Raw genomic sequence first — 16,159 nt, 5'->3', positions numbered from 1 at the left:
TTTAAATCTCTCTTGGACAAGGTACTTTTATCAATATATTTGACTCTATTTACTCTCAGACTCTATTTACTCTCAAAGTGCTAATTAGCATCAAAGTAGACATCATACAAAACTACAATTCCCTGCAAGCTCCTGCACGTCATCTCTAGCTGACACCTTTGCTAACAGGTAGTGTGTCAATTTAGAACTTGCACAAGGCAGTTCACAGAATTGTTCATTTAAAGAAATGTAGCCAATTTATTCATTACCACATTTACCTACCATTAGATAGTTAATCCAGTGATTCTTACCTTTGCCTCGATTCGGCAGTCTCGTCCAGATCACAATGGCATTTGTAGATCTTTATGATAGCCACATTAGCAGCTAATTAGCATTTCATTTTTGGGGGGTAAATACAGGAGAAAATATTGATAAAAGTCACCTTGTCCTGGAGAGATTTACAGGGTTATCAAAACGTCACGCCAGGGTAAGCCTACATGAAACACAGCCCTTATTTTAAGTGTTCCTAAAATCCCCTATGGGAAAAAGATTGGAACCATTTCCCTGTTTGACCGCTAGGTTTTATGGGTATTATGTCTCATACTGTTGTACTCTATTGTGTGTAGGCTAGTGACACAAAATCTCAATTTAAACCATTTTAAATTCAGGCTGTAACACAACAAAATGTGGAATAGGGTGTGAATACTTTCTGAAGGCACTGTACATACTGTATATGTGTTTACTTCTACTTAGTGTTTACTCCTATTTAGGGATGTGTTCAGGGTATCTACATTTAGACTTTATGTTGAGGGGTGGAGGTACCATTACAGGTTACTGTACAGTATACTGTAGTATAGAGTTCCTTATTCCAGTAAACCATGTTCTGCCCGTACCGGGAAATGAACACGGATGAATACATTTGGCTAAGTTGGCCCCACTCAATACTTTTTTAAACACACATGCAAGCACACACAACACGCAAGCACGCATGCACATACACACACTTGATGAGCACACACCTGCCCAAAATGGTAGTGCATTATTGGCATCAGTCCTGCTTGTTCAGCCATGTCCAGGTCTCAACTCGGGAAGAGCAGGAGTACTGGTGTCAACAGAGGCTCATAAATACATTACCAGCTCTCTGAAATGTATCTTAGATTTATGTCATCATATTATAGGAACTCCTCAGCAAACGCTCTAAAGACCCAATAATCTGCTACTAAGATACTAAGATACTACTGACATGACACAATAAGCTGACATGTTTACCACTTTGGCTGTTGTTGTTTCAGTGTCTAGTTTCACCTTAACCCCCAAAACGCCAGAATGAGAAGTGAGACGCTATCTTCCGGACATGTCCAAATAAAGGCTGTAGACAGGGCTGCTAGGGCCCTGGGTGGTGGAGGGCTCATTTCACAGTTTTACCCAGAGTGCAATGCTGCATGGTCTGGACGGTTAGAGTGCAGAGCGTCATGTGTCGCTCACCCTGCTTGGGCGTCACTGTTTTGCACTGCTCAGAATAAGCCCTGTGTGTGTGTGTTTTGCATGCTCAGAATAATCCCGGTGAGCTCCAATTACCCTCCTCTCACGGATTGTTTGGTGTCACTTGTCGTCTGTTGGCTGGATATGATGATTCTGCGCCTCTAGTGTAAAAGGATAGTTACGCAGGTCTCCCGGTCCCCGTCCCCCAGGCCTGCGAATGTGCGTGTGTTACAACTCAATTGGTGTGGCAAACTCACAGCCAACCCAATTATAAAAGCAAAGCGACCCCCCTCCCTCCCCTTTTTCGGGTAGTGCTGGGCCTTGGTTAGGTCTACTATTGGTACGCTCTGTCCCTGACTCCGCCCACAAGGGTCTTTACATGGACAAGTGTCCCAGGCCATTGCATTGCATTGTGGGACTGGTTCATTGCATTTCTTTGGACTGTCATCAAGTGATCGTTAATGTTGAAGACCTGGGAAGAGGAGAGGTAGATATAGACTTGTTATTACCCTGGGGAGGGGTATTAATAGCATGTGGGGCAGTGGAGAAGGGATATTCTATGCTTTGCCCCAGTTAGAAAAACAACAATAAATTAGGGAATGGAACAACTATCCACCCACCCTATCCCTACACCTGAAATCTGAGCAAAGATGGATGCCGCTTTCAATGTGGCCCATCAGATCACAATCTTCCAAAGAGGGGGAGTCAAAGATACTGTAATTAATTACTGAAAAGGATGATGTTGTAGATCTATATCAAGAGGTAGCAGAAATATCTGATGCTGAGTAAATAGATTGACCACAGCACAAATAGTTTAGACTACATTTGAACTTGTATTTAAATACATGCATTATATAACTCTGGATCTTTTAAAATATACAGTACCAGTCAAAAGTTTGGACACAAACTCATTTCAGGGTTTTTCTTTATTTTGACTATTTTCTACACTGTAGAATAATAGTGAAGACATCAAAACTATAAAATAACACATATGAATCATGTAGTAACCAAAAAAGTGTTAAACAAATCAAAATATATTTTATATTTGAGATTCTTCAAAGTAGCCATCCTTTGCCTTGATAACAGCTTTGCACACTCTTGGCATTCTTTCAACCAGCTTCATGAGGTAGTCACCTGGAATGCATTTCAATTAACAAGTGTGCCTTGTTAAAAGTTAATTTGTGTTTGATGTGTTTGAGCCAATCAGTTGTGTTGTGACAAGGTAGGGTTGGTATACAGAAGATAGCCTTATTTGGTAAAAGACCAAGTCCGTATTATGGCAAGAACAGCTCAAATAAGCAAAGAGAAATGACATGAAGGTCAGTCAATCTGGAAAATTTCAAGAACTTTGAAAGTTTCTTCATGTGCAGTCGCAAAAACCATCAAGCGCTACGATGAAACTGGCTCTCATGAGGACTGCCACAGGAAAGGAAGACCCAGAGTTACTTCTGCTGCAGAGGATAAGTTCATTAGAGTTACCAGCCTCAGAAATCGGCAATTAACTGCACCTCAGTTTGCAGCCCAAATAAAAGCTTCACAGAGTGTGATGAGTGTGATAGAAGGAGTCAGGCGCAGGAGGGTAATCACCGAATGCAGAGTTTATTCCGTCGTACACAAATAGCGCTGGATAGCGACAAGCGAAACAGGCACAGGGGAAAATCTACCCTGGCAATACAAGGTAACGGTAGCTCCAACAATAACAGGCACAGGGGAAATATCTACCCCGACAATAATAAGGTACGAGTAGCTCCACCGAGCTACACTGCTCTCACAAATAAACAATCACCTACAAGGACAAGGGGGCAGAGGGAACACTTATACAAGGACTAATGAGGGGATAAGAACCAGGTGTGTGTGATTGACAAGACAAGACAAATGGAATGATGAATAATGGAGCGGCTGTGGCTAGTAAGCTGGTGATGATGAACGCTGAAGCCTGCCCGAACAAGGAGGGGAGGCAACCTCTGCAGAAGTCATGATAGTACCCCCCCCCTTGATGCGCAGCTCCAGCAGCGCGCCGATGGCCAGGAGGACGCGGACAGGGCGAGCCGGATGGCGACGGTGGAAATCCCGCAACAGGGAGGGATCGAGGATATCCCTCACCGGGACCCAGCACCGTTCCTCCAGACCGTACCCCTCCCACTCCATGAGGTACTGAAGGCCCCCCACCCGACGCCTCGAATCCAGGATGGAATGGACAGAGTACACCGGGGCCCCCTTCGATGTCCAGAGGAGGTGGAGGAACCTCCCGCACCTCAGACTCCTGGAGCGGACCAACCACCACCGGCCTGAGGAGAGACAAATGAAACGAAGGGTTAATATGGTAATCAGGGGGAAGTAATAACCTATAAGTGACCTCGTTGATTCTCCTCAGGACTTTGAACGGCCCCACAAACCACGGGCTCAGCTTCCAGCAGGGCAGGCGGAGGGGCAGATTCCGGGTCGAGAGCCAGACCCAATCCCCCGGTATGAAGACCGGGGCTTCACTGCAGTGACGGTCAGCGTTGGCCTTCTGACGATGCACGGCGCGCTGGAGCTGAACATGGGCAGCATCCCACTTCTCCTCCGCGCGCCGAAACCAGTCACCGCAGGAGCCTCGGTCTGGCTCTGGTGCCACGGTGCCAAAACCGGTTGGTAACCTAAAACATATTGGAATGGCGTTAGGTTAGTAGAGGAGTGGCGGAGAGAGTTCTGGGCATATTCTTCCCATGGCAAGAACACTGACCACTCCCCCGGCCGGTCCTGGCAGTAGGACCGCAGGAACCTAGCCACATCCTGATTTACCCGTTCCACCTGCCCATTTGATTCGGGGTGGAACCCAGAGGTCAGGCTGACCGAGACCCCCAAACGTTCCATGAACGCCTTCCAAACCTTGGACGTGAACTGGGGACCTCGGTCGGACACTATATCCTCTGGCACCCCGTAGTGCTGGAAGACGTGAGTAAACAGGGCCTCCGCAGTCTGCAGAGCCGTGGGGAGACCGGACAGAGGAAGGAGGCGGCAGGACTTGGAAAAGCGGTCCACAACGACCAGGATGGTGGTGTTACCTTGGGAGAGGGGAAGATCAGTCAAGAAATCAACACTAAGGTGAGACCATGGTCATTGTGGAACTGGTAAAGTTTGTAACTTACCCGCTGGGAGGTGCCTAGGTGCCTTACTCTGGGCGCTCACCGAGCAGGAGGAGACGTACACCCTCACGTCCTTAGCCAAGGTAGGCCAGCAGTACTTTCCGATCAGGCAGCGCACTGTACGACCGATACCTGGGTGACCAGAGGAGGGTGATGTGTGTGAACCAGAAGATCAGACGATCACGGATAAGAGCAGGCACTTACCGCAGCCCAGCTGGACACTGAGGTGGAGATGGATCTGTGCGTAATGCCTGCTCTATATCCGTGTCCATCGCCCATGCTACCGGCGCCACAATGCAGGAGGCCGGGAGTATGGGGGTGTTGTCTCTGGGCCTCTCCTCTGTGTCATACAGCCGGGACAGTGCGTCTGCCTTCACGTTCTTCGTACCCAGAATGTATGAGCGTGTAAAATCAAACCGGGTGAAGAATACGGCCCACCTGGCCTGGCGAGGATTCAGCCTCTTCACTGCCCGGATGTACTCCAGGTTACGGTGGTCCGTCCAGATGAGGAAAGGGTGTTTCGCCCCTTCGAGCCAATGCCTCCACACGGTCAAAGCTCGGACAACAGCCAAAAGCTCCCGATCACCAACGTCGTAGTTCTGCTACGCCGGGCTGAGCTTCTTAGAGAAGAAGGCACAGGGGCGGAGCTTGGGTGGCATGCCCGAGCGTTGGGATGGGACAGTGCCTATCCCTACCTCGGACGCATCCACCTCCACTACGAACGGTAGTGATGGATCGGGGTGGGCCAGTACCGGGGCTAGGGTGAACCGACCCCGCAGTTTGCTGAAGGCCAGGTCAGCCTCAGCAGACCAGCGGAGCAGGGACTGCCCATCCTTCAACAGGGATGTAATGGGAGCTGCGACCTTGCCAAAGCCCCGGATAAACCTCTGATAGTAGTTGGCGAAACCAAGTAAGCGCTGCACCTCCTTAACCGTGGTTGGAGTCGGCCAATTACGCACGGCTGAAATGCGATCTCCCTCCATCTCCACACCTGAGGTGGTAATGCGGTATCCGAGGAAGGAGACGGACTGCTGGAAAAACATACACTTCTCTGCCTTGGCATAAAAGTCATTTTCCAACAGTCGGGCCAGCACTTTGCGAACCAGGGACACATGCTCGGCGCGCATAGCAGAATACACCAGTATGTCATCGATGTAGACCACCACACCGCGACCAAGCATGTCCCGAAACACCTCGTTCACAAAGGACTGGAAGACGGATGGAGCATTCATCAAACCGTAGGGCATCACCAGGTATTCATAATTCCCCGTGGTTGTGCTGAATGCTGTCTTCCACTCATCTCCCTCCCGAACACGCACCAGGTTGTACGCACTCCTGAGATCTAATTTGGTGAAGAAGCACGGCCCATGCATTGACTCGATCACTGAAGGAATGAGGGGGAGAGGATAACTAAACCTGATCGTCTCCTTGTTCAGTTTATCGATAATCAATGCACGGGCGCAGACCGCTGTCTTTCTTCTTCACAAAGAAGAAACTCGAGGAGGCGGGTGAAGTCGAGGGACGTATATACCCCTGGGCCAGGGACTCGGTGACGTATGTTTCCATAGCCTCCGTTTCAGCCTGCGTCAGGGGGTACACATGACTCCTGGGAGGTACAGCGTCTACCCGAAGGTTTATCGCGCAATCCCCCGCCCGATGAGTTGGTAATTTTGTCACCTGTGTCTTAGAAAACGCGTGCGCCAGATCAAGTTATTCGGGGGGGGAATGCGCACGGTGGAGGTACCGTCTGGACTTTCCACCGTGGTTGCACCAACGGAAACACCTAGACACCTACCCTCTCGCGACCACCCCGTGAGAACCCTCTGCGGCCATGAGAAGGTGGGGTTGTGGAGTGCTAGCCAAGAGATACCTAATACCACAGGGAAAGCAGGAGACTCAATAATCGAAAAAGTTATCTGCTCACAATGAGTCTCCTGGGTGATCATGGTGACCGGGGTGGAAACAGGCAGACCCCTACCAGGATGTCCTCTGGCTGCCAGCAGGTTGTCCAAATGGATGGCCATGTCCACCAGTTTCGTGAAAGACAACATGGTGTCCCGGCAGGCTATTTCCCGTCGGATGTCCTTCTCGTCGGATGCCAGAGTCCGAAACTTCAACGCGAAGTCCTACGCTGTCCTCGTCCCCTCAGGTGGACCAGCCGCTCGCCCGCCTCTCGACCCTCGGGCGGGTAGGACTTCGCGTTGAAGTTTCGGACTCTGGCATCCGACGGGAAGGACATCTTAATTCAAGGCACACTTAACCAGCATTGCTACCACAGCATTCTGCAGCGATACGCCATCCCATCTGGTTTGCGCTTACTGGGACTATCATTTGTTTTTCAACAGGACAATGACCCAAAACACTCCTCCAGGCTCTGTAAGGGCTATTTGACCAAGAAGGAGAGTGGTTGAGGGCTGCATCAGATGACCTGGCCTCCACAATCACCCGACTTCAACCCAATTGAGATGGTTTGGGATGAGTTGGACCGCAGAGTGAAGGAAAAGCAGCCAACAATTGCTCAGCATATGTGGGAACTCCTTCAAGACTGTTGGTAAAGCATTCCAGGTGACTACCTCATGAAGCTGGTTGAGAGAATGCCAATAGTGTGCAAAGCTGTCATCAAGGCAAAGACTGGCTACATTGAAGAATCTCAAATATAAAATATATTTGATTTGTTAACACTTTTTTTGGTTACTACATGATTCCATAGGTGTTATTTCATACTTTTGATGTCTTCACTATTATTCTACAATGTAGAAAATAGTAAAAATAAAGAAAAACACTTGAATGAGTAGGTGTGTCCAAACTTTTGACTGGTACAGTATATGTTTCACGGATTTTTCAACCCTGGCCTATATCATATGCACAATGCTGCTAACTTCAGTGGACCTAACAGAAGGACCAGGGTTTGCAGGCTAGGTGACATGATTCCTGGACTATACAGAAAGTGGGAGGGAGGAATGGAGGAAGGGAGGAAGGGAGGGAGGGATAAAAGGAGAGAGGGAGGGTGCCCCTTAAAGGAACACACAGGGGCCAGGGTGAAACGCAAGCGCCTTCCTCCATTTGAGTTAACAACCATCTATCCATCTCTCTCCATCTCCTTTCCTCCACTCCTCTCTTCACTCCATCCGTCCCTTCTTCTTCAGACCCGGGACAGGGAGGACCTGAAAGACGAGTGTGTGTGTGTGTGTCTCCCTGGGAACAATATCCTGATGCTGCATGAGTGTGTCAAGCGGAACTCCAGCATCAGTGATTTTGTTGCCAGTGGGAGGACAGTAGCGACCGGACCTTACAACTTGCCCTCCTTCAGAAACAGTGTGGGAAATATACTGTAGGCCCACTTCATGAAAATTGATGAAGAATAATATTTTCACTGAATTAATCCTGTATTCCTTCATTCAGGAGATACTAGTAATTTAATTTAATCTGTACATAGACGTGTTGTTGGACATGTATTATGTCACATCAAATAAACTTGAAACTTGCAAGATGTGTCAATGAGATATTTAAGATTCCTGAATTTTTTAAGAGTTAATCATATGGTGGCAGAGTAGCTCTTTTCTATATGGCCCTTGCTGTTCCTCCATAGTAGATGGGCTGCAGTGGAGAGGGTTACAGATGTAGGATCTTAATTTAAGCCAGTTTGCTACAGCAGCAAAATTTCCTGCAGCAACAGGAAATGTGAATTATTGTGTGGATTCTAATTAATGGGATTTGTTTGTAGGGCTTGATACATTTTTCGTTAGGGCAAATTAAGTCTGACATTTTAAAGTAGAAATTACAAACTTTAGAAGCCTTTTAAAACCTTGAACACACTTCAAGTTTGCATTTCCTGCCGTGCAGGAAAACTCTCAGCAACAAAAGAGTGATCAAATTAAGAACACACATCAGAGGAGGCTGGTGGGAGAAGCTATAGGAGGACTGGCTCATTGTAATGGCTGGAATGGAATAAATGGAACGGTATCAAACACATCAAACATATGGAAACCTCTGTTCCATTTATTTCATTCCAGCCATTACAACGAGCCTGTCCTCCTATAGCTCCTCCCACCAGCCTCCACTGTCCTACATCTGTAAAAGCTTCAAGTTCTTTGGCATGCACATCACTGAGGACCTGAAATGGTCCCTTCACACCGACAGCGTTGTGAAGGTGCAACAGCTCCTCTTCAACCTTAGGAGGCTGAAGAAATTCAGCTTGGCCACTAAGACCCTCACGAACGTCTACAGATGCACCATCGAGAGCATCCTGTCGGGCTGTATTACCGCATGGTACGGCAATTGCAACACCCACAACCGCAGGGCTCTTCAGAGGGTAGTGTGGTCAGCCCAACGCAACATTGGGAGCACACTGCCTACCCTCCAGGACATCTACAGCACCCGGTGTCACAGGAATGCCAAGATCATCAAGGACCTTAGCTACAGTTGAAGTCTGAAGTTTACATACACCTTAGCCAAATACATTTAAACTAAATTTTTCACAATTCCTGACATTTAATCCTAGTAAAAATCCCCTGTCTTAGGTCAGTTAGGATCACCACTTTATTTTAAGAATGTGAAATGTCAGAATAATAGTAGAGAGAATGATTTATTTCAGCTTTTATTTCTTTCATCACATTCCCAGTGGGTCAGAAGTTTACATACACTCAATTAGTATTTGGTAGCATTGCCTTTAAATTATTTAACTTGGATCAAATGTTTCAGGTAGCCTTCCACAAGCTTCCCACAATAAGTTGGATGAATTTTGGCCCATTCCTCCTGACAGAGCTGGTGTAACTGGGTCAGGTTTGTAGGCCTCCTTGCTCGCACACGCTTTTTCAGTTCTGCCCACAAATGTTCTATAGGGTTGAGGTCAGGGCTTTGTGATGGCCACTCCAATACCTTAACTTTGGAAGTATGCTTGGGGTCATTGTCCATTTGGAAGACCCATTTGTGACCAAGCTTTAACTTCCTGACTGATGTCTTGAGATGTTGCTTCAATATATCCACATAATTTTCCTTCCTCATGATGCTATCTATTTTGTGAAGTGCACCAGTCCCTCCTGCAGCAAAGCACCCCCACAGCATGATGCTGCCACCCCCGTGCTTAACGGTTGGGATGGTGTTCTTCGGCTTACAAGCCGCCGCCTTTTTCCTCCAAACATAACAATTGTCATTATGGCCAAACAGTTCTATTTTTGTTTCATCAGACCAGAGGACAGTTCTCCAAAAAGTACGATCTTTGTCCCCATGTGCAGTTGCAAACCGTAGTCTGGCTTTTTTATGGCGGTTTTGGAGCAGTGGCTTCTTCCTTGCTGAGCGGCCTTTCAGGTTATGTCGATATAGGACTCGTTTTACTGTGGATATAGATACTTTTGTACCTGTTTCCTCTAGCATCTTCACAAGGTCCTTTGCTGTTGTTCTGGGATTGATTTGCATTTTTCGCACCAAAGTACGTTCATCTCTAGGAGACAGAACGCGTCTCCTTCCTGAGCGGTATGATGGCTGCGTGGTCCCATGGTGTTTATACTTGCGTACTATTGTTTGTACAGATGAACGTGGTACCTTCAGGCGTTTGAAAATTGCTCCCAAGGATCAACCAGACTTGTGGAGGTCTACAATTATTTTCTGAGGTCTTGGCTGATTTCTTTTGATTTTCCCATGATATCAAGCAAGGAGGCACTGAGTTTGAAGGTAGGCCTTGAAATACATCCACAGGTACACCTCCAATTGACTCAAATTATGTCAATTAGCCTATCAGAAGCTTCTAAAGCCATGACATCATTTTCTGGAATTGTCCAAGCTGTTTAAAGGCACAGTCAACTTAGTGTATGTAAACTTCTGACCCACTGGAATTGTGATACAGTGAATTATAAGTGAAATAATCTGTCTGTAAATAATTGTTGGAAAAATTACTTGTGTCATGCACAAAGTAGATGTCCTAACCGACTTGCCAAAACTATAGTTTGTTAACAAGAAATTTGTGGAGTGGTTGAAAAATGAGTTTTAATGACTCCAACCTAAGTGTATGTAAACTTCCGACTTCAACTGTACCTGACCCACGGCCTGTTCATGCTGCCACCATCTAGAAGGCGGAGACAGTACAGGTGCATCAAAGCTGGGACCGAGAGACTGATAAACAGCTTCTATTTCCAGGCCATCAGACTGTTAAACAGTCACCACTAGCCAGCCTCCGCCCAGTACCTTGGAATGAACCTTAGACAATGTCACATACTGTTTGACCCACTTTATATTTATTTTTTATTTTACCTTTATTTAACTAGGCAAGTCAGTTAAGAACAAATTCTTATTTACAATGACGGCCTGTATATATACTGTATTGTAGTCATGGATCATCCTACATAACTACTGCTGTACACACCTTTTCTATTCACATACTGCCCATACTGTCTATACACACCTTTCACATACATATATTTATATTCTGGTCTCTGGTCCGGAAGCTAATCTCCTGTAATTCTATCCATTTTGCCATGGGGTTTTGTACTGTGTACTTAAATACTGTATTCTCGACATAGCTCATTCTAATATATCTACTGCTGTACATATCATTCTTAGTATATCTTGTGTAAATTCATCTGGTGTATATAATCCACCTTTCCAGAAATAAGTCTCTCACTGTTGCCGCTTGTTACAGACCCCCCTCAGCCCCCAGTTGTGCCCTAGACACCATATGTGAATTGCTTGCCCCCCATCTATCCTCAGAGTTCGTACTGCTTGGTGACCTAAACTGGGATATGCTTAACACCCCGGCCGTCCTACAATCTAAACTAGATGCCCTCAATCTCACACAAATGATCAAGGAACCTACCAGGTACAACCCTAAATCCGTAAACATGGGCACCCTCATAGATATCATCCTGACTAATTTACCCTCTAAATACACCTCCGCTGTCTTCAACCAGGATCTCAGCGATCACTGCCTCATTGCCTGCGTCCGTAATGAGTCCGCGGTCAAACGATCACCCCTCATCACTGTCAAACGCTCCTTAAAACACTTCAGCGAGCAGGCCTTTCTAATTGACCTGGCCCGGGTATCCTGGATGGATATTGACCTCATTCCGTCTGTAGAGGATGCCTGGATGTTCTTCAAAAGTGCTTTCCTCTCCATCTTAAATAAGCATGCCCCATTCAAAAAATGCAGAACTAAGAGCCTATAGCCCCTGGTTCACCCCAGACTTGACTACCCTTGACCAGCACAAAAACATCCTGTGGCGTACTGCATTAGCATCGAACAGCCCCCGCGATATGCAACTTTTCAGGGAAGTCAGGAACCAATATACACAATCAGTTAGGAAGGCAAAGGCTAGCTTTTTCAAACAGAAATGTGCATCCTTGTCACGGTTTCGGCCGAGGCTGCTCCTCTTCCTTGTTCGGGCGGACTTCGGCGGTCGTCGTCTCCGGAGTACTAGCTGCCACCGTTCTATGTTTCTTGTTTCGTTTGGTTTTGTCTGTGCATAACACCTGTCCCTTGTTTGTGTCTTGATTGTTCTCCTATTTAGTTTCTTGGTTTGGGGGCAGGTGTTATGCGTGATTGTTTATGTCAGACTGCCTCTGTATCGTGTCTAGTTTCTCTCGTTGTTGGCTTGTGCCCGAGAGTTCGCACTGCGTGCGCTTTTCGTTGTTATTTGCGCACTGTGTTTGGTGCGTAATTGTTTTGCGCCACCCGGTTGGGTTGGTTATATTATTGTGTACGTGCTTGGTTACGTTACTAAAGACGGTTGAAGTCATCCTGGTGCCTGCGCTTGATTCCGACACTCATCCACACACACACCTGTCTGACAGAATCACGCATCAAGATGGAATCAGCAGGAGCGACCGCGCCACCAGCTGATTTGGCGGAACGTCTTCGAGGTCAGGAGGACCGGATGAACCAGGTCTGCCACGCTCTGGATAGGGTGATGACCACGCTGCACCGTTGGGAGACCAGCGGGGTTCCCAAACCTCCACACACCGACCCAGATCCAGCGGTCAGCCCTCCAGTGTCCTCTTCGGAACCCAGTGGGATTCGGCTCTCGCTCCCGAGGGCGTACGACGGCTCCACCGCCGGGTGTCAAGGGTTCCTGCTGCAGGTGGAGCTCTCACCTCGCCACCGTCCACCCGGCGCCCTCGGGACACGAGACGTCTCAGCCCTCATCTCCTGTCTCACCGGCAAGGCGTTGGAGTGGGCCAACGCCGAGTGGAGGAGAATGGACGCCGCAACGACGAACTACGCGGAGTTCTCCCGCCGCTTCCGGGCGGTATTCGACCATCCACCAGAAGGGAAGGCGGCGGGGAACGTCTGTTCTACCTCCGACAGGGGATGAGGAGCGCCCAGGACTTTGCATTAGAGTTCCGGACCCTAGCGGCTGATGCAGGGTGGAATGAGCGGGCCCCTGACTGACCATTTCCGCTGCAGCCTCCGAGAGGACGTCCAGCGAGAGTTGGCGTGCAGGGACACGTCGTTGACTTTCGACCAACTGGTCGACATGGCCATCCGGCTGGATACCCTGCTCGCCACCCGTGGGCGTCCCGGAGGGGGGTTCGCCATTCCACTCTCCAACGCCTCCGAGCCGAGTCCTATGGAGCTCGGGGTGCTGGCGCTAGGGAACGGAGGAGGAGGAGCCCACGGGGACCCGGCCCTTGCACCAACTGTGGTCGTGGAGGGCACACTGCGGCTAGGTGCTGGGGCGGGTCCTCCAGAGGAGGAGATGGCAGGACAGGCATTGGGGGTCACCCCAGGTGAGTAGGCGCCCTGCTTACCCAGAGCTTTCTGTCGTGCACCTAACCTTGCCTGTTTGTTTCCCACAGGTTGCACCTCGTTCCCAGCATAAGGCGCTGGTAGATTCAGGCGCAGCTGGGAATTTTATAGATCGCCAGTTCTGTTTAGAGTTAGGGATTCCCCTCATCCCAGTGGATAAGCCTTTCCCCGTCCATGCCCTAGATAGCCGTCCGTTAGGGTCTGGTTTGATTAGGGAAGTCACAGCACCACTTCAGATGATGGCGCAGGAGGGTCATGAGGAGAGAATTCAGCTTTATTTGATTGACTCTCCTGCGTATCCGGTGGTGTTGGGTCTTCCCTGGTTGATAACTCATGACCCTATTATTGGGTGGCGAGAGAAAGCTCTTAAAGGGTGGTCTGCTCAATGTGAGGGCGATGTCTGGGTGTTTCCATAGGGGCGACCTCGGTGGAGAGTCCGAATCTAATGCCAGCACTGCAGATTCCCCCAGTATGAGGATTTGGCACTGGCGTTCAGTAAGACTAGGGCTGCTCAGCTGCCGCCTCATAGACGGGGGGATTGTGCGATAGATCTCCAGTCAGGCGCAGCTCTCCGCGGAGCCATGTGTATCCCTTGTCTCAAGAGGAGAAAAGATCTATGGAGACATACATCTCTGAGTCTCTTAGACAGGGATACATACGGTCCTCCGTTTCACCCGTTTCCTCAAGTTTCTTTTTTGTGAAGAAGAAGGATGGAGGTCTGCGGCCGTGTATTGATTACCGCGGTCTCAATCAGATCACAGTGAAGTACAGCTATCCACTTCCTCTGATTGCGACTATGACGGAGTCACTGCACGGTGCGCAGTTCTTTACAAAATTGGATCTTAGGAGCGCATACAACTTGGTGCGCATACGTAAGGGCGATGAATGGAAGACAGCGTTTAGCACGACTTCTGGGCACTACGAGTATCTAGTCATGCCATATGGGTTGATGAATGCTCCCTCAGTCTTCCAATCCTTCGTTGATGAGATTTTCCGGGACATGCAGGGACAGGGAGTGGTTGTGTACATCGACGACATTCTGGTGTATAGCCCTACCCGTGCTGAGCATGTAGCCCTGGTGCGCCGAGTATTGAGGAGGCTGTTGGAGCATGACCTATATGTCAAGGCAGAGAAATGTCTGTTTTTCAGAAGTCGGTCTCCTTTCTGGGTTACCAGTTGTCTGCGTCAGGGGTGAAGATGGAGGTAGACCGGGTCTCGGCTGTGCGTAATTGGCAGACCCCAACCACTGTGAAGGAGGTGCAACGGTTCTTGGGTTTTGCGAATTACTACCGGAGGTTTATCCGGGGTTTTGGACAGGTGGCAGCTCCCATCACGTCTCTGTTAAAGGGGGGTCGGTGCGCTTGCGGTGGTCAGCTGAGGCGGACAGGGCATTTGGGAGACTGAAGGACCTGTTTACCTCGGCGCCGGTGTTGGCGCATCCGGATCCCTCCTTACCGTTCCAAGTAGAGGTGGACGCGTCAGAGGCCGGGATAGGGGCCGTTCTTTCCCAGCGGTCTGGCACTCCACCTAAACTCCGCCCCTGTGCGTTCTACTCAAAGAAGCTCAGTCCGGCGGAGCGGAATTATGACGTAGGAGACAGGGAGCTGTTAGCCGTAGTACAGGCCCTAAAGGTGTGGCGGCATTGGCTCGAGGGGGCTCAACACCCTTTCCTCATTCAAACTGACCATCGTAACCTGGAGTACATCCGGGCAGCTAGGAGACTGAATCCTCGCCAGGCTCGTTGGGCTATGTTCCTGGCCCGGTTTGTGTTCAAGATCACATACATCCCTGGGTCCCAGAACGGGAAGGCAGATGCTCTGTCCCGGCGGTATGACGCAGGGGAGAGGTCAGTTGAGTCCACGCCCATACTACCGGAGTCTTGTCTGGTTGCTCCGGTGGTGTGGGAGGTTGATGGTGAGATCGTAGCGGGCGTTACGCACCGACCCGAGTCCTCCTCAGTGTCCTGTGGGTCGGACGTACGTTCCGCTCGAGATACGCGATCGCCTCATTTGTTGGGCTCATACGTCCCCCTCCTCTGGCCATCCGGGTATCGGCCGGACAGTGCACTGCCTTAGCACGAAGTACTGGTGGCCAACGTTAGCTAGGGATGTGAGGATTTATGTCTCCTCCTGTTCGGTGTGTGCCCAGTGTAAGGCACCCAGACATTTGCCCAGGGGTAAGTTACAACCCCTGCCTATTCCACAGCGACCCTGGTCCCACCTCTCGGTGGATTTTGTTACCGACCTTCCACCCTCACAGGGGAATACGGCCATCCTGGTCGTTGTGGATAGGTTCTCGAAGGCCTGTCGTCTCCTTCCCATGCCGGGTCTACCCACTGCCCTACAGACCGCTGAGGCTCTGTTCACCCATGTCTTCCGGCATTACGGGGTACCCGAGGATATAGTGTCTGACCGAGGCCCCCCAGTTCACGTCCAGAGTGTGGAGAGCTTTTATGGAACGGTTGGGGGGTTTCGGTAAGCCTTACCTCGGGTTATCACCCGGAGAGGTAATGGGCAGGTTGAACGTGTCAACCAGGATGTGGGTAGGTTTCTGAGGTCATACTGTCAGGACCGGCCGGAGGAGTGGGCGAGATATGTGCCCTGGGCCGAGATGGCACAGAACTCTCTTCGCCACTCCTCCACCCAACTAACCCCTTTTCAGTGTGTGTTAGGGTACCAGCCGGTTCTGGCACCATGGCACGAGAGCCAGATCGAGGCCCCCGCTGTGGATGAGTGGGTGCGGCGCTCGGAGGAGACGTGGGGACGCTGCACACGTCCATCTGCAGCGTGCCATCGTCGACAGAAGACGAGCGCCGACCTACACCGCAGTGAGG

The 16,159-nt window shown here is 49.5% G+C and overlaps 1 protein-coding gene across 2 annotated transcripts in view; it reads left to right on the top strand.

Moving 5' to 3' along the window:
- Positions 1 to 16,159, top strand: part of LOC121547519 (serine/threonine-protein kinase LMTK1) — a 36,998-nt gene that overhangs the window by 11,250 nt on the left and 9,589 nt on the right. Inside the window, exon 1 of one of the 2 annotated variants that reach the window (XM_041858842.2) lies at positions 1,883 to 1,948. The exons of the other annotated variant lie outside the window; for it this stretch is intronic. Within the exon in view, the coding sequence (XP_041714776.1) occupies positions 1,923 to 1,948 (26 nt within the window). The 5' untranslated portion in view covers positions 1,883 to 1,922. Of the gene's footprint in view, positions 1 to 1,882; positions 1,949 to 16,159 lie in introns of those variants that run through there. 2 annotated transcript variants of the gene reach the window in all.

The sequence above is a fragment of the Coregonus clupeaformis genome, chromosome 31, assembly GCF_020615455.1.
Source record: "Coregonus clupeaformis isolate EN_2021a chromosome 31, ASM2061545v1, whole genome shotgun sequence".
Lineage (NCBI taxonomy): Eukaryota > Metazoa > Chordata > Actinopteri > Salmoniformes > Salmonidae > Coregonus > Coregonus clupeaformis.
This window is presented reverse-complemented; position numbering and strand designations above follow the sequence as displayed.